The 24833-nt window shown below is 50.5% G+C and overlaps 1 protein-coding gene across 1 annotated transcript; it reads left to right on the forward strand.

The window, feature by feature from the left end:
- Positions 1-3706: 3706 nt before the first annotated feature.
- On the forward strand, positions 3707-22867 carry ADRA1D (adrenoceptor alpha 1D; the record flags this gene model as incomplete). Its single annotated transcript, XM_082670295.1, has 2 exons — positions 3707-4826; positions 22228-22867. The coding sequence occupies 2 exons, from the start codon at positions 3707-3709 to the stop codon at positions 22815-22817; spliced, it is 1710 nt and encodes a 569-aa protein (XP_082526421.1). The 3' UTR covers positions 22818-22867.
- Positions 22868-24833: the final 1966 nt, after the last annotated feature.

Consider the following 24833-nt stretch of genomic DNA (forward strand, 5'->3'; position numbering starts at 1 on the left):
CTACCATTTCTACTATCATGGGAAATATAGTCACTAACTTCCAACTCCATTAATTTAGGCAAGTATTAGCATAAATAATCAAATAACGGGCTTCTCGTTCCCTGTAGCTTCTGTTGACATAGGAATGAGGCTGCAAAGATGAACTACCAAGTACATATCTCCTTTCTGCTTTTCAATAATATCTTTTCCCCACATACTCAACAATATCTTTTCCCCACATACTCCGTAACCCACAACCACTGAGAGGTAGCCAGCAACAAACTGTACTGTCTTTATGGTGGAAGAGAGTAGCACTGAGCCCTTACCCCTTTACGCAGTACCCCTGTTGACCATAGTAGGCATCTAGGATGAATGGCACTATTAGGGGAACTGGAAGGCTTAAGTTTGGGGTCAGTCAGGTTGTGGGTCAGCTTGTAGCCAGAGCCATTGTAAGCTTAAAGGTCAGGCCAGAGGTAGAGATCCACTTGCAGCTGAAGAATAGAAAGGATGTCTATGTTCTTCATAGGAACTGATCCCAGGAAGTGGCAGCATTAGCCAAGTTTTCTAGTTGACATACATGAATTTACACCCTTTCAGCCTCCACTGCTATTCTGAGGCAGGGAAGAATTGGAAAACAGTTCCTTTGCATTTGGATTTTCTTTGAGAATTTAATTGAAAAGAGTCTCCAGGACCCAGATACCAAACCCAAAGAAAACTTTTTGTCCATAGGAAAGATCTCCTCTTAACTCTTCTGGGTAGCACTTTCTACAATTTGAATGTAAGCCCCAGGATGGCAGGGATTTTACTTTATACAACATCATATCCCCAGTGCCAGGAAAAGTTCTTAGCATATAGCTAGTGCTTAGTTAATTTGTGTTGAATGAATGAATAAAAGTTGTCCAGGCTTGGTGGGGTAGGAAGGAACTGTAGGTTGACTGGCTGGCCCCCACAAACAGGATATCTGTCAGGAATGCCTGCCTTCTCTCCCATTCAACACCCTGACTGAAAGAAACAACCACCCTGCACCATTTCCATGAGAGTCCAAATCTCCTCATACCTCTCATGATCTCTTGTAGGGTTCCTTTAAACCTCCTCTTTAAGGGCTAAAGTCCCAGTTTACCAGCCTAGGAGTTAACTTCTCAGTTGTGGGATAAACCTTTCCTTTTTCTTTACTCTCACTCTAAAGGGATCTCATAAAGGAGATGCTTAGTTTTCCTTCTTAAACTAGAAGCCATGCTGTTGGATCACAAAGAAGCCAAGGGCCAGCCAGGTCTCCAGGGCTCACAGGTCCAGCAATTTGATCCCTTCCCAGATTTGAGCATAATAAACTGGTAGAGAAAGCTCACAATTTCACACCTCCTGCCTTTCCCTGTTTCTTCCCCTAGAGCTCTAGAACCTCCAAAGCCCTCTTGTAGACCAAGATCTGAGACGTGGTAGAGCTGCCCCATCTCCTTCCAGGCACACTATCCCACAATTTCTCCTCACCCTGCTGGCAAGTATACCTCCAGCCAGCCTTATGCTGGTTCTCTAGACCAGGATCAGGCACAGATCTCTATGTGACACCTGTCAGGTGTGACCTACCACCCCAGGCTCAGCTTAGATTTAACTTTGTCTCCTATTCCCAGTCATCCTTGAAAACTGACCCAGCCCAGAATCAGATGTACTCCACGAGGGTTATCCCTGTCTTACACTGTGAGATGGCAGCCAGTCACAGACACAGAGGCTGCCATCTGACACTCCCATGTGAGAAGCTCCTGGCCTCTCCTTCCGGAGCCCTCTGCCCCTCTCCTTCAGAGAGGAAGCCCAAACCCACAGTTCTGCTTTTGATCAGCTGCCAAATAATCCTCATAAGGCACCTTGCTTTCAACTCTCCACAGTAAGCCCCCAAAGACCCCAGTAAAAGATGGAAGATGGAATGGGAAGCTGAGGGCCTTGGAAGAGCTGTTTCTAAGCTATGACTCTAACAGCTTTGGCTTCCTAGGCTGGGGAGGGGATGGGGAGGGGGGGTTACCCATCTCTCCCATTTCTCCCATTTTTCTTCTTTTCTCCAAAGCACTTTCTCATCTAGGACTCTCATACATCCTGAGATGTCATTCACAGCTAGTGGGCACTGAGGCCATGAGTTCTTTGCCCCCTCCCAGATACCTCTGTAAACAGGTCCTCATCTCCCTGGCATGGCTCAAGACTTCCTCATCCTGCACTTACTTGGTGGCATTATTCTCCCTGCAATTCCCCCCTCCCCTGGCCACCCAGAGTGTCCAACATAGCTTGACACATGACAGCAGCCTGGTTAGTATTTTTATGTTGGCCAAAGGAATGGTCTCTTTTTGTTTCTCCCTACCCAGTCTTGTTAGTCAACAAGAGGCTCCTTAAACCCACCCCTCCACCTGTGGCCCGAGTTCATACCAGCTCCACATTCCCTCTGTCCTCTGTCCTACCTGTTCAAATCCTGCCCTGCGTAGTCCCACTCAGCTAACAAATATAGGCACTGCTCTGGGGCCCTAACAGATATTAATTCATTCAGTCTTCACGCTGGTAGGTAGACACTACTCTTATCTTCATTTTACAGATGAGAAACTAAGACACAAAGAGGTCAAACAGCTAACATAGGGCGGAGCCTAGATTTGGAGCCAGACTGTCTGCCCCACCTCCTTTAACCATCCCGCCAAGTGGCCTTTCCCACCCTCCAGTACTTAAACCCTCCCTCCCTAGAACGAGGCCACTTATTTAGTGTAGCAATGGGAAGTTTTATTTCGACATCCGATATGGAGTAAAGTAACAGTGCAGAAGTTGGTGTATGCAGACCAGTGTGTCCTGGGCAGGGTCTGAAGGCTGTAACCATATAAGTAGTCTCTTGTTCCTTCGCCCATCATAGGCCCGCAAAGCTTCCGACACCCTCTGGAGCTCTCCATGCCACGGCACTGAACAGAGGTGTTTGAGACCCTCCTTTGTCCAGTCCCCTGAGAGAAGGAAGGAGGTGCAGCAGCTCCATCCGCGGCATGGCGTGGTCCCGTCAGCAGGCTGCAGATCCCAGGCGCTTGCTGCTCTCTGGCGGCCGGAGCCGGGAGTCCGGGGACCCGGGAATCGCACCTTCTACACTCGGCGCGCCCAAGGGCACCAGCAGTGACCGAGACGCTGGGGAAAGGGCGGGAGGGAGACTTAACTGAGTGGTAAGAGAGAGGAGGCGGGGTAGGGGCGCGGGAGGTGGAAGGGAGCGGACCGCGAGGGGAGAGGGCGGGCGTGAGCACCAGCGGCGCGGCGGGGGTGGCTTCCGCGGGGTCGGAGCGCGAGCCAGCGCCACCGCCCTTTGGGACCCCGGAACGCCAGCTCGCCCAGAGCGCAGATTCCCTTCTTCCGGCAACTGTGGCGCTGGGTCCCTCGGTGCCAGCGTCCCCTCTTCATCCCCGGCGCTGCCCTTCCTCCGCTCCGTCCCGGCCCCGCGCCCAGTAGCTAGCTCCTCAGTGGTCGCCGCCCGCACCGCCCGGCCCCGAGCCGTCGCTTTGCCCGCTCGCCTGGGCACGCTGCGAGAGAGGCGCGCGTCGCCAGCTCGGGCTCTTCGGTCCCACTCCACAGCCGCCCGCTCCGCTCGCGGGCAGCAGTGCTCCACGTCACAGGAACTGAGGCAGGACCCCGACAGGACCAGCGCGCGGGTCTGGAGCCGGAGCCCCCAGCCCTACCAGTCGCTCGTCCTGCGCCCAGCCCCGGCCCCCGACGGCTGCGCGTTGAGATGACTTTCCGCTATCTCCTGAACGTCAGTTTCGAGGGACCCTGCTCAGACAGCAGCGCCGGGAGCTCCAGCGCGGGCGGTGGCGGGGGTGGCGCGGGCGGCGCGGCCGCCTCCGAGGGCCGGGCGGTGGACGGCGTGCGGGTGACCGCAGGCGGTAGCAGCGGCGGCGGCGTGGTGGGCGCGGGCAACGGCGAGGACAACCGGAGCTCCGCTGGGGAGCCGGGGAGCACTGGCGCCGGCGGCGAGGTGAACGGCACGGCCGCCGTCGGGGGGCTGGTGGTGAGTGCGCAGGGCGTGGGCGTGGGCGTCTTCCTGGCTGCCTTCATCCTCACGGCCGTGGCGGGCAACCTGATGGTCATCCTCTCCGTGGCCTGCAACCGCCACCTGCAGACGGTCACAAACTATTTCATTGTGAACCTGGCCGTGGCCGACCTGCTGCTGAGCACCACAGTGCTCCCCTTCTCGGCCACCATGGAGGTTCTGGGCTTCTGGGCCTTCGGCCGGGCCTTCTGCGACGTGTGGGCCGCCGTGGATGTGCTGTGCTGCACGGCCTCCATCCTCAGCCTCTGCACAATCTCGGTGGACCGGTACGTGGGCGTGCGCCACTCGCTCAAGTACCCAGCAATCATGACCGAGCGCAAGGCGGCCGCCATCCTGGCGCTGCTCTGGGTCGTAGCCCTCGTGGTGTCTGTGGGGCCGCTGCTGGGCTGGAAGGAGCCGGTGCCCCCTGACGAGCGCTTCTGCGGCATCACGGAGGAGGCAGGATACGCTGTTTTCTCCTCCCTGTGCTCTTTCTACCTGCCTATGGCCGTCATTGTGGTCATGTACTGCCGCGTGTATGTGGTAGCGCGAAGCACCACGCGCAGCCTGGAGGCGGGAGTCAAGCGCGAGCGGGGCAAGGCCTCAGAGGTGGTGCTGCGCATCCACTGTCGCGGCGCAAGCACTGGCTCAGACGGAGCCCACGGTGGGATGCGCAGCGCCAAGAGCCACACCTTCCGCAGCTCACTGTCAGTGCGTCTGCTCAAGTTCTCCCGTGAGAAGAAGGCGGCCAAGACGCTGGCCATCGTCGTGGGCGTCTTCGTGCTCTGCTGGTTCCCCTTTTTCTTCGTTCTGCCACTGGGTGAGTGATCCCTCTCCCACCAGCCCCTTCTCTTCCTCCCTGAGCCTGTGACCGTCCCTTCCTGGCACCCAGACTTGTATGGCCCTTCCCAGTGGAGGGTGACTCTCCACCTGAACATGGAAGGTTTACTGCCTGGTCTCTTAGACACGTGCGCATGCTGCTTTGTGGGACACAAATAGGTTCTTCATGCTTGCAGGATTTGTTTTATGAGCTTCTAACTTTTCTGGCCTTCCCCCTTCTTCACTGCCATTACAAGCCCTGGGCTTGTTTTACACTCCCCACTCCTCTAAATACAAAAGGTCAGTGGAAATCTGTGCGGGCATCTGCTCCCATAGTATGTGGCAAGCAGTGTATGTGCTTGTCTACATATCTCCCTCCCTCCACCACCAGGGCCTACATTCATTCATGGGCAGCAATCCCTGGCCAGTCTACGTGAACATCAGCAGACACCGGAAGCCACCTGCTTTCTCTGTTTGGAAGCTGGGCCCCCCTGGGAGGCCCTCCCCAGCTGGTATCTGTGAATGCTGTGGGCTCTCATTTCTGAAATCTCCTCTTGGTGGGGGGGGGGGGGGTCTGTGTGGGGGTGAGAAAGAAAGGGAAAGGGCATCTTATCAAATGGAAAGTTAATATTGTTCATCGTAGTTTCTTAAATTTACGGAGTCCTAGCACTTCTGGAGAACTTTGTTATTTCTTTCACAGGCTTTCCTGTAGTCCTGGGAGGTGGGCAGCTGTTCTCAGGACCTTCCTCCCATGCCTTGAGGCCCCTCCTGGAAGCCTTGGGGCTCGGTCAGCACAGGGAGAAGAAAGGGAACGGCATCTATGGGGTTGCTTTTGCCCTGAGTCACTTCACCCACAGGTGCAACCAGCCAGCCCAAGCCAGGACCTCCCATGTACCTGTAATCACCCACATTGAACAGATGATAACATTTCGCCATATTTGCCTCAGATCACTTCCTCTCTCTCTTTTCAGATAAACAGAACAGCCACAACTAAGTTCCCTCCTCCTGTCCCTTCCTCATTTTCTCCCTCTCTCTGCAGAGGTAAATCTGGTGTTTATCACTCCCACACACATGTTTATACCCTTACTACAAACACCTGAATCTATAATAATAAATAGCATTGTTTTGTGTGTCCTTTGGACTTATATAAATTGCACCAGCTGTGCACATCCATCTTCCGTTTGCCCTTTTCACCCAATGTTTTGTTGTTGAGATTTATCCGTTCTGGTTATTTTAGCAACAGTATAGTATTCTGTTTGAAAGTATGCCATGGTGTGTTGATGCAGTCTCCTGCTGAGTGTTCGGTTTTTCTAATTTTTCGCTGTTATAATCTACACTGCAAAAGGCTACTGTTTTTTGAGGTCGAGATCACGTCTCCCTCTTCCAAAAAGCATCCCTAAATCTCCATGGCCTCTGCCCTTGCTGGCAGACACTGCTCTTCCTCAACCCCTCATCTCTGCTGCTCCTCACACCTCGCGTGGGAACCCTGGGGCTATCTTGCCTCTCCCTTCCTGCCGGTCTGCACTGTGCCCAGCCTCCCATGGCATCTCACCAAGTCTAGAACAAAGCCCAGGGCCACAATGGAGCTGAATTTAGTGGAATCTGGTAATAATGAGCAAGTAGGACAGAGGCCAAGCAGGGAAACAGAATATTCTGATCTGCCATGACGTGGCTTGGAGGGCAGGACAGCAGAGAGAACAGGAGGACAGAGCCTGTGGTACAAGCAGGAGTGGCCTGAGGGTTGTGCAGGAAGAAGGGGGGCCAGGAGCAACCCCCCCCCCAGGAGCCCTGGGGCCAGGCCTGGGAGGAGGGAGGCATCTTTGGAGGAGCAGGGAACATTCTGAGCAGCAACTTTTGGGGTTGAATGTGGAATCCAAGGGGCTGGCATATTTTGGTAGGAGGTGCCAGTATGTGCTTGGGGGAAGAGGATGTTGGGAACTTAGATAAGGGGACCAAGGATGGATATGGTTGCAGAAGCAGGAGTGTGGGGTACAGTCTCCCAGCAAGAGGATGGATGGGCAAAGAGAAGAGATGGGCTGGGGAAGGAGCCTTGGGGAGTACCCACTTTGAAAGAACCCAGAAGGAGGCAGAGAAGGGGGCAGCCAGGAGAAGGTGGTACCGCCCTCCTTGCAGGCCCTGGTTCCCACACCAGGTGTGAGGAACAGCAAACATGGGAGGATTGAGAAAAAGCACTGTGTGCCAGCCAGGGCCACAGGCCATGGAAATGAAGGTGCCCAGTAGGGCCACAACCTGGGGTTGTTGAGCAGACCCAGGGTGCCCTTCACCCACATCTCCACACACAAAGCCAAGTGGAAGCAGGAGCCCCAGCCACAGCAGTGACATGGCCAGTGAGCAACCCAAATAGCCCGGAGGATATCAAAAGCTTTAGGAAGTGGGCCCAGGGTCCCAGTGGTACACGCACAGGGGGCCATGAACAGCCATCTATCACCTGAAATGTTTTAGTCAAGCCAGAGCTGCAGCAGAGGGAGATATAGACAAGGTATGCTGACCTGTGGGGCCATTGGGGCTCAAGTTGCTGGGCAGGAAAGAATGGCACACAAGCACAGGGCACCTAAAATCCTGAGGGTCTCAGAGAGGGACTAGGGGTCATCCCCCACACCTCCGTTTCCCTGTCTGTGACTCGATCTAGGCAGTGACTACATTGGTGAATATATATGTAAAGTCATCAGTCTATACTCTTAAAATGTACACACTTTATAAACTTGACTGTCAGCATCTTATGCCTTAATGAGAGAGAGAGAGGAAGAGAAGGCGGGAGGAGGCAGGAGGAGGTTGTGAGCCATCTGAGGAAATGGTGTCTAGGCTGGAAAGCACACTTTGGCAGCCAGGTGTGGAGGGCAGATTCAGCGTTTGCGTCTCAGAGTGCTGGCCAAGTACCGAAGGACCCATCTCCACAGGCTCCCTGAGGTGGTGCAGCGTCCACAGACTCAAGGAGAGAGGCAGGGGGTGCGCTGCAGCAAGTTCTCAGGAATGGCATTACTGTTCCCTGGCCCAAAAGCCTGAAGAAGAGGCTGGCATTACATCTCCTATCTGTGCCTTTGTGGCACCTGGCACATAGTAGATCCTTGGTCAGTGTGTGTATAGGAGGAAGAAGTGGCAGAACCCATGGCCTTTTCACATCCTTCCGTGCCGAGGATCTGGTTGACAAAGCACAGCCCTCTATCTTTACTATTATTATTATTATTATTCCTGTGGTAAGAACATAACATGAGATCTACCCTTTTAACAAATTTTTAAGCATGCAGTATTGTTAACTCTAGGCACAAGGTTGTACAGCAGATCTGTAGAATTTATTCATCTTGCTTAACTAAAACTTTATGCCTATTGATTAGCAACTCCCCATTTCCCCCTCCCCTCAGCCCCTGGCACCCACCATTCCACTCTTTCTTTGAATTTGACTATTTTAGCTACATTCATGGAAGTGGAGTCATGCAGTCCTTCTGTGACTGGCTTATTTCACTTAGTATAACAGTCTCTGTGTAAGCAGAGACCTCCCTTACTTGCAATGCATTGGGGGTGATCCCCATTTATGTGACCTAAAAAAGTTTTTCAACATAACAGCTAACATTTATTGAGTGATTATTATGAACAAGCAGTGAGCTAGGGGTTTTATTTTCCATTTTTAAAAATCATGGATAGTTTCAAACACATAAGTAGACAGAACGGTGTGATGGCCCCAGCTTCAACAATATCAACCCAAGGCTGATCTTCATTCATTTCAAACCCCGCCCACTTTCCACCACTGCTTATTATTTTGAAGAAAATCCCAGACACCATATCAGTTCATCTGTAAATTCTTCAATGTATATTTCTAGAAGAACTTTTAAAAAATAACCACAATCCATTATAACACAAAAAATAGTTGTTTAATAGTACCAAATATCTTAGTGTTCAAATGTTGCTGATTGCCTCATAAAATTTTAGTTTATTTGTTTGAATCAGGGTCCAAAAAAAAGTACATACATTGCATGCACTTGATTTGTCTCCTCAGTTTCTTTGATTAATAAGATTCCCCTACCCCCACCTTTTCCCTTTCAGCTTGTTTGGTGAAGAAACCAGATTGTTTGTCCCAAAGGAGTTGCCCACAGTTTGGAGTTTGCATCCCTATTAGTGCCATTTAATGTGTCCCCTTGTTCCCTGTACTTCCTGTAAACTGGCTTGATCAGATTCAAGTTCAGTGTTTGGGACAAGATTTCTTTTCTTTTGTGATGTTAAGATTGATCAGGGGTTCAGATGCAGTCAGCCTGATTCATTCATTATAAAATGTCCCATCAGCTTTTCACCTGCTAGTTTTAGCAGCCATTGACCATGGCCTGGACCCATTATATCACTGGGACTGAAAGTGGTGATATCCAAATTCTGTCATTCCTTCTGCATTTGTAGACTAAAATTCTAAAAAGAATTCACCACTAGCTGTTTGGTCACTTGAAATAGAGTCCATACAGCAAAATCAGGAGAGCCGCTCGATGCTCTCCTTTATCAAAAGAAGAGTCGGGCTTCCCTGGTGGCGCAGTGGTTGAGAGTCCGCCTGCCGATGCAGGGGACATGGGTTCGTGCCCCGGTCCAGGAGGATCCCACATGCCGCGGAGCGGCTGGGCCCGTGAGCCATGGCCGCTGAGCCTGCGCGTCCGGAGCCTGTTGCTCTGCAACGGGAGAGGCCACAACAGTGAGAGGCCCGCGTACCGCAAAAAAAAAAAAAAAAAAAAAAAAAAAAAAAAAAAAAGAAGAGTCAATTTCCTAGCAATCTTTCCAAAGGGGACCAATAGGTTTTTTAGTACCATGTTAAAAGTGATTTTTAAATCTGTCACACATTATAGACATCACTATTTTGGGGTTGGCCAATGGGTGCCCTTGGCCCTAGGGTCCTTGTTACTTCCTGCCTAGGTCAGAGATCAGAGGTCAAACTGAAGCCAGGGTTAAGGGTCAGTTGACAGACATGCTTTAAGCTTTAAATCTCACCAAATGCCTCAGCACCTGCTTACCTCCCCCCAGGCTCAGTTCCAGGCTCGCTTCTGCCCCAGATCCTGGCCATGAGGGCCCTGAGCATTGCCATAGGACATGACCACTTCCTGTGTGGCTTGGTCCTCCCAGACCACCAGAGCCTTTGAGCCCATTCCTCATGGGAAAGTCTCTGAGTTCCTGAGCCCACCTCTGACCCCACCTGAACCCTGCCCCATCCTGCTTCATGAGCTATATGCCCACGAAAAAGGTCTCCTTGAATGCTAGAAGATTTGCCTGCCCTCCTTTGCAGATGGTGACCCAGCAGAACATTGGCCTGGGCCCCTGAGAGCCAGCATTGGGACCTAGTGGGCAATGCCCCAGCAACTCAGTGCTGGGACTCCTGGACAGAGTGACCACTGTCTGGGAACTTCTCTCCTCTGGCGAAAGCACTGGTCTGCTCCAACTTATGAGCCATTTGTCAGTGTGGCCTGAGAACTGAAAGGTTCATGTTCAGATCAGGGTCATGTTCAGCCGAGCACAAGGGCCATTTGGCAGGGACTTCAGCCTTGGGCACGCAGAGCTTGGGGTGTGACCACTCCAAGGCCACAGATCAGGGAATGAGTTAAGAAGTGACAACAAGAGTGGAAAAGAGAGGGAGAGAGGGAAGGTGGAGAGAGAGAAAGGGGAGAAGGGGAGGGAGAAGAGCTGAAGGGGAATGGGTGGGGTCCAGTGCAGGACACTGAACAGGTCTGTGACTCATCTCCCTGCCTTGGGCCCCACCAGGCAGCCTCTGTGGCTCTAGGAACTACCCCTCCCTGCCAATCCGCACAGCTGCAGAAGGATGTCCAGGGCCAGACCAGTAGCTCTAGGCCAGCCCCACAGAGCTCAAGGATCCTGAGGTAAACACAGGGCACAGAAGGACTTCTGATCTATTCCTTGTCTATCTCAAGCCAGAGGACCCACCAGTTACCTCTCACCATGGAAGATTGGCAATGCAAGGAATTCAAGAGATTTAGCTTGGCACAGCTAGCCCCACAATATCCTCAACTCTGTGTCTTTATAATCCATCTGAGACCTGGACCCTATTCAGGTCACCTCTTCCTGACAGCCTTTTATGATTGTCTCTGCTTCAAAATGGCCTTATCTCTTACCATCTCTCCCTCCCCTTCTCTGTTCCAGCAGTCCTAACTTCTTGGTTGTCCTTGAACTTGTGCGGTACCCTGCTGCCTCAGGGCCTTTGCACATGCCCTCTCCTCTGTCTGGAATTCTCTTTCTTCAGGTAGATGCATGACTCACTCCCTCAGAGGGTCTTCAGGTCGCAGCTCAAGTGTGCCTTATGAGAGAGGCCGACCCTTTAAAATATTGCAAAGAGGTCCACTGCTTCCCAGCCTCTCTTGGGGAAGGTGCAATTGAGTTCTAGAGTCAGAAGCACTGAGTGAGCAGCTGAAAGAACTAGGAGAGAGAAAGGGAGTCTAGGACTGGGAATTCCATCTCTGCTAGCCCTGTTGGCAGAGAAAGACCTGAATATGGTACATGGTATTTTTAACCCCTCTCTTTCTGGCTAGAGAAAATGGCTGCTTGTGGATAGAAAAGTCACTGGTGAGGGAGGAGGTGGGAAAGGGGAAAGGCTGGGGTGCAGCCTAATAGTTCATGGTTGGCTGCAAGCTATGAACAAGACTGGCTGTGAATTATGACATTCTGCCAAGAACAAGTTCCCTTCTGGTGATGCCAAAAGAGTGCTGTTAATCACACAGTCCCCCCTTGGCTTCAGCGCTGTCACTCCTCAGCAAGGCTTGGCCAGATTGGCCAGTTTCAGCCTTAACCACCATCTCAGCAGCATCTCCTGGGCCTGGACATTGCTCTTACTTAGGAGAGGGGGCTGGCCTGTGATAAGGCTGCAGACCTCCGCCGCCAATCTCAGCCTGCCTTAGTTTCCCTAACAGTGTGCAGGCCAGGCTAGCCCAGCCAACATGCCAAAGAGTGGGGTAACCTGCTGACACAGGAGAGGCCCTGCCTCTTCTGACTAGTGGATGTTCAGCATCCCTGGACATTACGTTAGACTCCTGACAAAGGCACCCCAAAACAGGGAATAGGGGAAGGCAGGTGGGAGCAAGCTTGACGGATACATGCAAGAAAAGGCTAAGGAGCAGAGAGAAGCAGGAAAGAGTTGTGTTTGCAGTCATCTCCTACCTACATCCTGACCACCTCTCCTCATAGGTAGGTCAATGTGTTCACTCCTGTGCTCCAGCCTGCCTGTTGAGTGGAGAGAAATGGGCATGAACATGCAAATTCATGCCCTGCCTTTCTCAGCAGTGGGCGGAAGAGTTGAAACAGTGACCAAGAGCTAATCCCTGGATTATAGGTTTAGGACCAATCAAGAGAGCTTGAAGACACATCCATGCAAAGAGTGTCCTGGGTCATGTCCCTGTACGTAGAGACTGAGACAGGAGTTCTTATGCGAGTGATGGATTGAGGGAAGCTCTCAGGAGGTAGCTGGGAGGGAGGGAAGCAGGATAAGTCAGAAAAGAGCTAAACCTAGGATGTGGTCTCAAAGTCTGGCCTCAGCCTGATCCCTGGAACAAGAACGACAGCAGAGAGTTGTGCCACCTCGAGACAAGGAGTCTGGCCTTTTCCATCCCCGCTCAGTCTATCACTGGCTGTGGGCTGCCACCTTGGTGGGAAGGTGTCATCTCCCAGTTGAAGCAGCTCCCATTGGTCAAGGGCAATTCTCCATTAGCAGCCAACTATAAGCCATTAGCAGCCAACACTCACAGTAGCTGGGGACCAGGGGCACCTGGGTGGGGCACTAATAGCATCAACTTCAAACCTTAAAGGTGACTTTTGAGCAAAGACTTGAAGAAGGGGAAGGAGATGGCCAAGTGGCTTTCTGGGGCTCCTTCCAGGAGGCTGGGGTCTGTTTCCTGAGATGCAGCGAGCAGGCAACAGCCCAGCCTTTCTGAGTGTTCTGGATGGGCATGCATGCACAGGAGCCGAATTCAATGTGGCAGTCCTCACAGGCCACCCTAAAGGCCATAGAGAAGGCCAATGAATGCCACTTGGTGGAGGCAGAATCAAGAAGTGCTCAAAGGCACACACACTCCAGAAACCAGTCTCACCTCCGCAGACCCCGGGAGTGGAATTAATCACAGAACTGCTCCTGGAGAGGTGGTTCTATGCCCAAGTCTGAAGAACTGGAGAGACCTGCTATGGAGAAAGGAAGAGGGCCATCTTCCAGACCAGGCCAAATGTACGAAAGTCCAGAGGTAGGGATGGGCATGCTGCTTGTGGATCAGCTGCTGGAAGGTATTGAGTCTTTGTGGATCCTGACCCCAGGACCCCTGGAAGACCAGGGGAAGTTTTTTTTCTATCTTTACATGATGTCAAGGAAAGACCAAGCACTTTAGGGCTAGACTGACGCAGGTTCAAATCCTGATGCTGCCACTTGCCCTCCGGAGATAACTAGAATCTCTGCAAAGTGGGATGCTAATGCCATGAGAATTAAATGAGAAGTGCTACATACAGGGCCCAGCATGCAGCCTGGTAGGTACTGAACACTCAGAAAGCAAGCGTGAGCTCCCATTTCCTTCCTCGTCACTTTAGAGGCTACCTACATCTACGCAAACAGCACTTATTCACTCACTCAACAGATACTTTATGACCCCTGCTCTGGATCAGGCAAGTGTGTTAGAGGCTGGGATGAAAAGAATAATTAATCCCATCCCTGTCCTCAAGAAACCTAGAGTCTAGGAGAGTAGATAGAGCAGTAACAAATTTTATTTGTTAAGATGCAGGCGTACATAAAAGTGCACCTAAGCCAGGCTTCGTGGGGGAGGACACCTGACCTGGGCTGGAGGGATGGGTGGACGGAAGCAGAAAGCACCGTGGGAGCAGTTAGAGCCACGCAGGAAGGCAGTAGGAGCCCAGCCTCTGTGGGAAGACATGCTTGTGGCTTCGTATGGCCAATTTGGGAGGGATGTAAGCTGAAGACAGCTTAGGATTCTAAAAAGACTTGAATGCAACACAAGAAAATTTGGGTTTATTCCTCAGAGCCATTAGAAGCCACCAACGGTTTTCAGAGGGGAAAGGAGAGAAACCATTTTTTTTTACAATAAGTCTCCAGCAGCTGTGTGCAGAGTAGAGGAGACAAGGGACCACTGGGGGCTGTCACAGCCATGTAAACAAAATGAGATGCCAGAGTCAGCAAAGGCTTCAGGAATGAGGTGAAGGGAGGGACTCCACTAGAGAGAAAACTGAATGTACCAGACATGGTGACATATAGCGTAGAAAAGAGGGACTCATTCAGCAAACTCAGCAAGTGTTGAGCGCCTACTGTGTTCAGTGTGTTCATGAGGTCTTCTGGGCAATGGGAGTGCAGCATCAAGCAAAACAGACACTAGTCCTGCCCCATGGACTCTTACTGCAGGGAGAAAGGTGATAGACAAAATGAAGAATAACTCAAATAGTACAAGAGAAGGTGATAAGGGCCACAGATAGAGCCAGCTGAGGGAGATGGGGAGTATGGGGTGGGGGACACTGCAATTTTTTTTATTGTAGTTGATTTATAATATCGTGTTGTTTTCAGTTGTACAGCAAAGTGATTCAGTTTTTTTTCAGATTATTTTCCTTTATAGATTATTATGAGATACTGAATACAGTCCCATGTGCTATACAGTAAATTATTGTTGCTTATCTATTTTATGTATAGTAGTTTGTGTCTGTTAATCTCACACTCCTAATTTGTCCCTCCCTCCCTCCCTCTCCCCTTTGGTAACTATAAGTTTGTTTTCTATGTCTGTGAGTCTGTTTCTGTTTTGTATATAGATTCATTTGTATTATTTTTTAGATTCCACATGTAAGTCATATAATATTGGCCTTTCTCTGACTTACTTCACTTAGTATGACAATCTCTAGGTCCATCCATGTTGCTGCAAGTGGCAATATTTCATTCTTTTTATGGCTGAGTAACATTCCATTGTTTATATATACCACATCATCTTAAACCAGTCATCTGTTGGTGGGCCCTTGGGTTGTTTCCAGGCACACTGCAATTTTAGATGAGAGGTCAGGGAGCCATGTGGATTTCTGGGGGAAGAAGATTCTGGGGAAAAGCAAATGCAAAGGCCCAAGGAGGGAGTGTGTCTGGCATGTCCAAGAAGCAAAAGGAGGGTAGTGTGGCTGGAACAGAGTGGGGGGGGGAGTAGGAGAGGATGTCAGGGGGTCAGGGGACCACATGTCGAGCTGTGAGGGGGAATGGCAGCCCTTAGAGGGTTTTGAGCTTGAGGAGTGACATGATCTATTTCTATTGGGTTGGCCAAAAAGTTCCTTCGGTTTTAAAGTAAAAATAAAAGACACATCTTTATTTTCACCCAGAACTTTATTGAACAACATAGTCACTGTTTTGTTCCACTACCTTCTGAAATTTTTCAGACAACTTCATAATTCCATCTTTCCAAAACTTTTTATCTTTTTGAGCAAAGAACTGTTCCTTTTACAGTCTTCCAGGGAATTGAAATTTTTTTCCATTAAGAGAATTTTGTAAAGACTGAAAAATGTGGAAATCCGAAGGTGTAATGTCTGGTGAATATGGTCAATAGATCAGAACTTCCCACCCAAGCTGTAACAGTTTTTGCCTGGTCATCAAAGAAACATGTGGCCTTGCGTTATCCTGATGGAAGATTATGCATTTTCTGTTGACTAATTCCAGATGGTTTTTGTTGAGTGCTGCTTTCAGTTGGTCTAATTGGGAGCTGTACTTGTTGGAATTAATCATTTGGTTTTCCAGAAGGACCTCCTAATAGAGGACTCCCTTCCAATCCCACCATATACACAACATCATCTTCTTTGGATGAAGACTGGCCTTTGGTGTGGTTGGTGGTGGTTCATTTCGCTTGCCCCACCATCTCTTCCATTCCACATTATTGTACAGTATCCACTTTTCATCGCCCGTCACAATTTCTTTTAAAAACAGAAACTTTTCATTACGTTAAGGTAGATAATCACATGCAGAAATACAGTCAAGAAGGTTTTTTCGCTTAACTTCTGTGGAACCCAAGCATCCAAGCGATTCACATAACCAAGCTGGTGCAAATGATTTTCAACACTTGATTTGGATATTTTGAGTATGTCGGCTATCTCCCACATGGTATAATGTTGATGGTTCTCAATTAATGTCTCGATTTGATCCCTGTCAGCTTCAACTGGTCTACCCGACCATGGAGCATCGTCCAGCAAGAAATCTCCAGCATGAAACTTCACAAACCACTTTTGACACGTTCGACCAGTCACAGCACCTTTTCCATACACTGCACAAATCTTTTTTTTATGTTTCAGTTGCATTTTTACCTTTTTTGAAATAATAAAGCATAATATGCTATAAATGATGCTTTTCTTCTTCCATCTTCAATATTAAAATAGCTACATAAAAATTCACCAATTTTGATAAGTTTGTTTTTAAATGCATGCTGATATGACAGCTGTCACAATACAATCTAACAAAATTGTTTTGAATGAAGTTAAAGATAACTAAGCACTACTCGAACCATCTTATGGAAAAAACTGAACAAAACTTTTGCCCAACCCAATATTTTTAAAGGATCGTTCTAGCTGCCAAGTTGAGGGTAGATTTCAGGCTGCAACGGTACATGCAAGAGACAGTCGGGAGGCTGCTGAATTACTCAAGGGGAGAGGGAATTGTGTCTCAGACAGGGTAGGAGGGCGCAGGGAGGAGGGTAGTGGTTGAGTTTCAACCTCATCCCCTTCTGCTGTGCACTCAATCACTCCATTCTATCCACACTAGCCTTGTCATTGTTCTGCAAACATACCAGGGCCACCTCAGGCCCTTTGCACTTGCTGTTTCCTCTACCTGGAATGCTTTTCCCCAAAATGTCCATATGCCTCATTCAGCTCTTTACTCAGACGTCATATTCTCAGCAGTTTACCCAAAATTTATAGCACCACCCCCAGCCACACGCACACACATACATAAACACACACTAGGTATCTTCCTTCCCTGCTTTGTTTTTTATTAGCATGTTTTATTATCTGATACGTTTGCATTTTCCTTGTTTATCATATGTTTTGCTGGTCTTGCCCTATGAAATGTAAGCTTTATGAGGGCAGGATAAGTGTGAGATGCCAGTAGACATCCAAGTGGAAATGTCTGGGAGGCAGTGAGTCTTGGATCTATGAGTCTAGAATTTGGGAGAGCAAACTGAGCTGGAGATAGAACGGTGGGCATTACCAGCCAACAGTCTGTGAGCCTGGCTGAAATTGCCAAGAGAATGCAAAGAGAAGAGATTACAAGACTCTTCTTATAAGGGCACTCCTACACGTAGCAGTGGGGACATGAGGAAGGAGCAAAGGCAATTGACAAGGAGTAGAAAATCCAAGAGAATGGCGCCCCAGAAGCCCCGGGGGAGATGAGAAGTGTCCAGGATGGATGAGAGCTGTATCTGCATGTGGGAGGGCTGGGGTGGAGTGGGGCAGTGGGGCAAAGCAGTGGAGTGAAAAGCAGGTGGGGAAGAGGAGATGGCATGTGTGGATAGAAAGCGTGGAGGGAATGAAGTCATAGCCAGAGAACCAGCAAAGAGGGTGCAGCTGTGACAGAGGCAAGCTCACGAGTGACTGATGGGTCGAGAGCTCTACAACACAAGTAGGGACGTGAACCTTGGGTGGGAGGAGAGACTCCTTTCTTACAAAGGAGGAAGGCACGTGAAGAAGGTTTAAGTGAGTGCCCAACTTCTTTGTCTTGTTTTCTCTGTGAAACAGGAAGTGAGATCAACTGCTTTGGAGAAGGGAAAGGGGCAGACTGCAGAGCCTGTGGAAAGGGGTAAAGGCTCAAAGGAGCTGGTGCAGGAATAGGTGGGGGTGGGGGAGTGGGCTGAGAATGGGTGGCAAGATTGCTTGAAGCCAGGACACAGAGCTGAGGTTGGAGACCCTAAGCGTGTTCAGAGTGTGGGTGAATCTCTCCAGTTAGGCTCTGGCTGGATAAATACAACCCAAATCCAGAAGGACATGCACATGGAAGGACTGAGGAAAGAATGGCTGGGGTGCAAGTGAGGAGAAGTCTCAGCTAAGCAGAGATGATAGGAGAAATCCAAGGGGCTGGCAGGTCAAAGTTCAGATGAGAAAAAGAGAGAGGACAGAAAGCTGCAGTCAGCAGTGGAATATAGATTTAATTGAAGAAATGAACTGCTCAGCCTTATGTTTTAAAAGAACACACACACACCCAGCTGCTATGTGGAGAACAGGGTACTATGGGGGGCACAGGGGCAGGAACAGAGAGCCCACTTGGAAGGGCACTGTAGGTAGATGATGATAGTAGCTGGGACCAGGGTGGTAATGGGGGATGGTGCAAAGTGGGGGATTCAGGACTAATGGGAGTTGGTGATGGATGGGATGCAGAGTGTGACAGAAGGAGAGGGGTCAGAATGTGTGGAGCACCTACGATGTGCCAAGGATGGTGTGGGGAGCTCTCCATTTAAGGATCAGATAGATGGGAAACTGGTAGTTACCCGCAGTGTTCTTGGCATTGAGAAGTGAATAGATGTGCTAGGGGAGGGGGGAATACAACTAACTCTGCTGGGTCGGGAGGGGATGGTGTGACGAAAGCTCCCAGGAGGAGGTGCCACTGGAGCCAGCACTACCAGGTGGAGGAAGGAGGAAGGGCAGTCCAGGATGATCCTGTGCAAAAGCACAGAGACAAGACTGGGGAGCCCGCTGTGGCCAGAGGGCAGTGAACAGTCAGTGTGGCAACTTAGCTGATGCACATGAAGACAGAAGAGAAGCGGGAATTGCAAGAGAAAGGAGAACAAGGAGGTGGTGCTGGGCGCCTGGATGGCGGGAGGCCGAGAGAGGAGGGTCCCATGAGCACCTGTTTCCAGTGACAACTGCCAAGATGAGTTAGCACAGCTGTGCTTTATGCCTGCAAGAATGGCTGTGGACAATGTGGGGAGTAGGAGAGGGAGCCAGCTCAGGACAGAGAAGGGGAGTGCCAGGTACTGGGAGACAGAGGCCTTACTCAGAGCCCCCATGTACCCATTGAAGCTTTCCTGTAGCTGGGCTTCCGGGGCTGGCAGAGGCTTGTGCTGGGCAGCTGGAGAGGACTGTGAAGGCAAGAGAGGTGAAACCAAGTGGTCGACCTAAGAGGCCATAAGTCAGAGTAGCTGGAGGAGGAGAAAGTTGGGAGTGGCTGAGAAGGGGCTTGTCCACTGATGCCCTGACAGCAGGGCAGTGCTGCAGGGATAATGCCAGTGAGCACCCTCGGGAGTCTCAGGACAGTTACCCACCTCGTCCATGGCAAAGGGGAGGGAAGTGCCCACAAGCCCCTTTCCCCCGACCCAGAGATCCTTAAAAGAGTCTGTGGGCAGAAGAGAGAACGTTGGGGCAGGCAGGCAGCAAAGAGTGAGGCAGGGTGCAAGGAGGCATGGGGGTAGACTGCAGCACTCTGGGCAGAAGTAGGTGTGAGGCTCAGGACTGCCATATGTGAAAGGAACAGAGTAAAAATCTCTTAGGAGCTCCTGCCTGTGAAAGCTGGAGCCCAAGGCACAGACGTCTGTATTTTCCAGGCAAGATGTCTGTGCACAGAGGGCAGACAGCAATGAAACAAAATTGTGGCGACTGCTGTCAGTGCCCCACCCATCCCCCCTGAACATGGGTCACTTTCCGCCCCAGCAGCTGCCTCCATATCTTCGCCTGCAGCATTCTCTGACCAGCAATATCCTCACTGTCCACCCACACAGCAAGCAGGAAGTATGGAAAATTAACACCCTGAGGGAGCAACCCAAACACTGGCTTATGGTAATGGGAGTATAGATACCCCACCTCCCTCACCTTACTGATCCTGTTCTCCAGTCCCCCAGAGCTCCCAGTGAGAGTGACTAACTTGTTAACTCTCCTTTTATTGGCTTCCTTCTCTTCCCTCTTTTTATCACACTTCACTATTGGTGTTTCATTTACCTTCCAAATTAACAACTTGCATTTGAATCCTTGTCTCAGGTCTGCTTCTGGGAGACCCCAAAGTAAGACAGAACCCTCAGCAGGACACAGTAGGAAAAACCTGGGGCTGAAAGGCTGAGTTTGTATCCCAGCTCCTTTGTGTGTAAGGAATTCCCAGCTGGCAGCAGGCTTCTGCATAGGTTGGTTGAGCATGAATTAGAATTTTAATGCTTAAAACAAGGCCCAGGCCACACTACTATATGCCATGTTGCCCACCAATCCGAATCAAAACCACACCAATAACAAAGCCCTTTGGCTGGCTTTTGGCTTACTGCTTAAAGCATAGTCCCCTGATTTGTCATCCTGGGCTAAATATAAAAGAATTCTAGCCTGAGTCAGAAAGTTATTTTCAGCACTCTGTCTTATTTTGCAGCCATTAAGGGATGCTGTTCAGAAGGCTGCCTTCCTGGAGGCTAAGGTCAACACTGGTGGCCCCCACATTCCAGGGACAACTGCCCAATTCTTCTCCCAAGGGAAATTATCTCCTTACATTCTGATTGATGCCCCAGCCTTCCCCAAACCCACCAGGTCTTGGCTACTGTTTCTGGCCACTCTCCAGAGCTGGGAACGGGGTCCCTTCCCAGGGCTGAGGTCTCCTCTCTCAAAAGCCACAGAAGTAGGGAAAGAGGCAGTGAACAGACTCCAGTATTTACTACAAAACTGTGAAGTCTTGTGCCCTGAAATTTATGAATTGTCACAAAATCCCTTCAGAGAAATTGTTGTATGTATCTCACAGAAAAGAAGAGTGAGACTTAGATGGCCAAATAACTTGCTCAAGGCTGCGTGACCAGGGTTTGAAAATGCTGTGCCACGCGATACTGCCTGACACTCCTCTTCCTCCACAGTGTCTCTTAGCATCAGGAATCCCACTGGGTGGGAGGTGGGTGATACGCAAGGGTCCCCAGGTCAAAGAGAGGGGCATGATGCCTCTGCTCCCTCAGTAGGGGACACTGCTCTTATTTCTTTGAGGGCAAGGAGAAAAGAAAGCAGGTCTTGCTTTGTCAAGGACCACTACCCCTGGTCTGCTCAGCCTGGCAGACACCTGAAGCTTTTGCCTGGGATGGGACGCTCCTGCCGCCTACCCCCAACCCCTGCTGATGTTGAGGATAGTGAGGGTGACAAAGTGGCCTCTGCTTCCTGGGTGATGTCTTTGCATTTTGTTAGGTGCCTTTGGAGACATGACTCCTTGAAGTCTATGGTGGGGAAGACAGGGGAAAGGTATGCAGGGAGGAGGGTCTTCCTGACACAGCTCAGACCCCAGTGTCCCCACCTCCTCCTGCCTGGCACTCTGCTCCCTTTCCAAGCCATCCCAGAAGCCTTCCTGACCACTTCCCACTTCCACTGGGACAGCCCCACTATCCTGCATTCTGACAGCTCATGGGCATTGTGTTTATTGAGGCTTAATTCTAGGTTCTATCTCTTGCCTGCTCAAAAATATCCATGGCTCCTAACTACCCACAAAATAAAAGCCACTTCCCAGCATTTAAGGCCCTTCACCATTTGTCTCAAATGAAGTTTTCTGAGCATATCCTACAGGACATTCCCATGCCCCAAACTTGTTATCCTCTTGCCCACCTGTCCCTTCCACTCCTGATACCCTCTGCCCTTCCTCATCCTGCCTGGCTCCTGTCCATCCTGAGACCCTGGAAGCCCCCCGCCCCAATATACTGAGCACCACCATCATCCCACCTGCATGCCCATGATATGTGACCCACATTGCTACCGGAGAGCAAGGCCTCAGGTGTTTGATGACAGCCCAGCACAGTGCCTGGCTCAGGGCAAGCCTTGGTCAACATTTAATTCAGGAGTTCTTACCCTTTTTATGCTAGGGACTACTTGGGCATCTGGCAAAGTGTATGGAGGCTTTCTCAGAGTTACTCTTTCAAATGCAAAAAATAAAATACAGAGGATTGCAGATGAAATCGACTTCATTTAATTGAAATCTGTGATTTAGTCTCCAATGTGTTTCCATGTGAAGGCTTTAAATAACAAGATCTAGTGGCGTGTTCTAGTGACTGACACTTCCAAATAGTGAGAAGCATAGACAATATTCCAAAATATCTGTAGCAACTGCTAATATTAGGGGGTAAACTGCCAATACTGCACCAGTTTTGAGCTACAAAACAGTGATTTCATATCGTTTTGTCTAATTCTACTCAGGTTTGTTGCTCACACTCGCTGGAAATGCTCAATTTCAGGTAAACGTGAGTAAAGCTGAAGATGACTATTTTTTTCTCATTCAAGTTCATGGACACCCTCGAATTATATCAGGGACTCATTGAGGAGAGATATCTTGAGAGCCACTGGTTGATGAATGGCCAGGGCCCCTGAAAGGGGTGGGGGGAGGGGGAGTAGTGCAGAGAGGGTGGCCCCTTTGCACCAGGCGCTGCCTGGAACTCCCTCTCCCTGAGCATCTAACCAGCCTGGGTCTCTGCTTCCCACAGGCTCCCTGTTCCCACAGCTGAAGCCCTCAGAGGGCGTCTTCAAGGTTATCTTCTGGCTGGGCTACTTCAACAGTTGCGTGAACCCGCTCATCTACCCTTGCTCCAGCCGGGAGTTCAAGCGGGCCTTCCTCCGCCTCCTGCGCTGCCAATGCCATCGTAGTCGCCAGCACCACCGCCCCCTCTGGAGCATCTACAGTCACCACTGGCAAGCCTCGAATGGCGGCCCGCGCCCTGACTACGCTCCTGGCCCAGGCGCCGCACCCTCCGGGGCCCTGCTGGCCCTCACCACGCCCTCAGCCCCCGGCTCCCCAGGCACACGCAAGGCGCAGGCTCCGGTCGTCGGCCGTCGAAAGCCGCCCTGCGCCTTTCGCAAGTGGAGGCTTCTCGGGCCGTTCCGGAAACCCACCACCCCGCTGCATGCCAAGGTCTCCAGCCTGTCGCAAAAGAAACACGCCAGAGAGGCTGCGTGCGCCCTGCACTTGGAGGTGGAAGCTGTGTGCTTAGGCGTCCGCAGTGAGGCAGCTGAGGGCACTACCTGCCAGGCCTACGAATTGGCAAACTCTAGCCTTCTGCGGGAGACTGATATTTAAGGACCCCTGAGTTAGGCCGAGGAGTGTGCTGGGGGTGGGAGAAGGGTGTGGAGATGGAGGCTGGCTTTGTTCAAGAGGCCGGTGAGAATCAAGGACCCAGAAATCGATCAGGGCGACTGCTCTCCAGAATCCCCGAGGAACTGAGGTGTGGGTGAAGCCCCTGAAGGGCAGAAAGTTATGGGCTCCCCCTCCTGGACACAGATGCCCCCAGCTCCTCCTTTCAAGGGAGAGGCTGAGGGCTCCTTGGGGCCATTTGTTTCCAATCCCTGTTTGAGAAACACTGCCCCATCCATGCCTTGAACCCTGGGTAGATGGCCCCAAGTATGGCCAGGCAGCCCTGTCCCTCCTCTTGGGGAGGAAAGGGCACAGAGGCCCTGCCTGGCTGCCGCCAATGCCTCCCCTCCGGAAAAAGTCAGTGGGGCCAAAGCTTCTCAATGGACACAATTTATCCTTACTGCAGACTGGAGGAATCCAGTGGCCTGCCATTGCCACCCACAAGCTTTGGTGGCAGATTGGACGACTGTCCTACAAGCCTGTTGTATTAACCTGTGGGCCCACTTTGCCCTACTGAGGCTCCGCCCTGCCCCTCACTTTGTCTCCCCAAAGGCCTTACTGTTTACACTGTATATAGCTCCTTGTGCCTGTGCCCATCACTTCTTGCTGGGCTCTGGAACCATCAAATGGGGAGAACTTTGTCATTTTTAGACATATTTATTGGTCAGAGTACTTCTATTTTGTCCAAACTGTGCAAACTGTTCATCTTCAGCTTACAACCCATAAAGAACTACTTTTTGTTTTTCTAAAATCCTTCAAGTACTAAAGGCCCACAAGAGGATAAATTGGGTCTGTGTTCACCTTTCTAGTTTCAACCTGTCTCTTTAACTGATGGCTGCTGTCCTTTGGGACTTTCAGCATAACCAAAAGATTCGGGCATTTTGTTGGCTTTTAAAACTCACATGATTAGTCTTGGGAACAAACAGTAATTATAAGCACAAAGTTTCGCTTTTTCAGTCTCACCAGATATATCTGTGATGCTCTGAGGGCCTCAGTCTGGAAGGTGGCCATCAGTTAAATGGGTGAAACATTACTTTACATGAAAAAATGTACAAGCCCAAGTAGACAGGTATACATGGTGAGAGAACACCTACTTAGGAACCATGCTTATTGGCTTTGAATAAAATGTCCAACACTTGTCATGTTCCCAAGAGACTACAGGTAGTTCAGTCTTCAGCTAGATAATATCAACCACATACATCCAACCAGCATGGGAATGATGACTGTAGCCCAATGGACCCTTGGAAGGAGAGCTGGTTAGATAATACTCTGGGCTGTCTGGAGTGGTGGTGTTCTGAAACTGGAAGAACCAACTGCTGGGGCCAACATGAACCAGTATTTTGAGCCAAAAGCTTCCATCCTGTAGTAGGGAGGTAGTCTGTTTAAAAGGTCACCACAATTTCAGACCCCTCATCCCAATATTACAAGGTAAAAAGACAGCCAGTATCTGGGCTCGGGAGCAGAAATTTCACACTGTGGGTCTACAGCAGGTACTGGACTTTCAGGCCTGGTAACCCCCACAAGGCACAGGAGGGGCAGTTAAAAGCAGGTACTGGGAGCATGTTGCACACCCCAAAGAGGGCCCCATCTTGCAGCACACTGGCTGCCCTAAAGCTGGGGACACTGGGCACAGCCCCCACAGTCTTCTCACAGAGGTGGGGGCCATCCGTCAAAGCAAAGTTCAGCAAGGAGGCAGACCCTAGTGTCAGAGGATTGAACTCTGGGCTCCCCAGCAGGGGTTCAACAGCAGGGGAGGGTCTCTAAGAGGGTTCCCACATGCCAGGGCAGCTGAGCCCACAGGAGGTCGACAGTGAGGACAAGGGAGAAATGTAGGGAGGGAGCCTTCATCAGAAGGATTTTAGGGGGCCTCCCTGTCCTGGATAACAGTGGGTGTAGAGGCAGGTGGGGTCAGCAGCTTGCCCAGTACTTTCTCTAGGCTTGATGATCAATCAGCAAAACATA

The sequence above is a fragment of the Grampus griseus genome (assembly GCF_964374135.1).
Source record: "Grampus griseus genome assembly, chromosome: 14".
NCBI classification, from domain to species: Eukaryota; Metazoa; Chordata; class Mammalia; order Artiodactyla; family Delphinidae; genus Grampus; species Grampus griseus.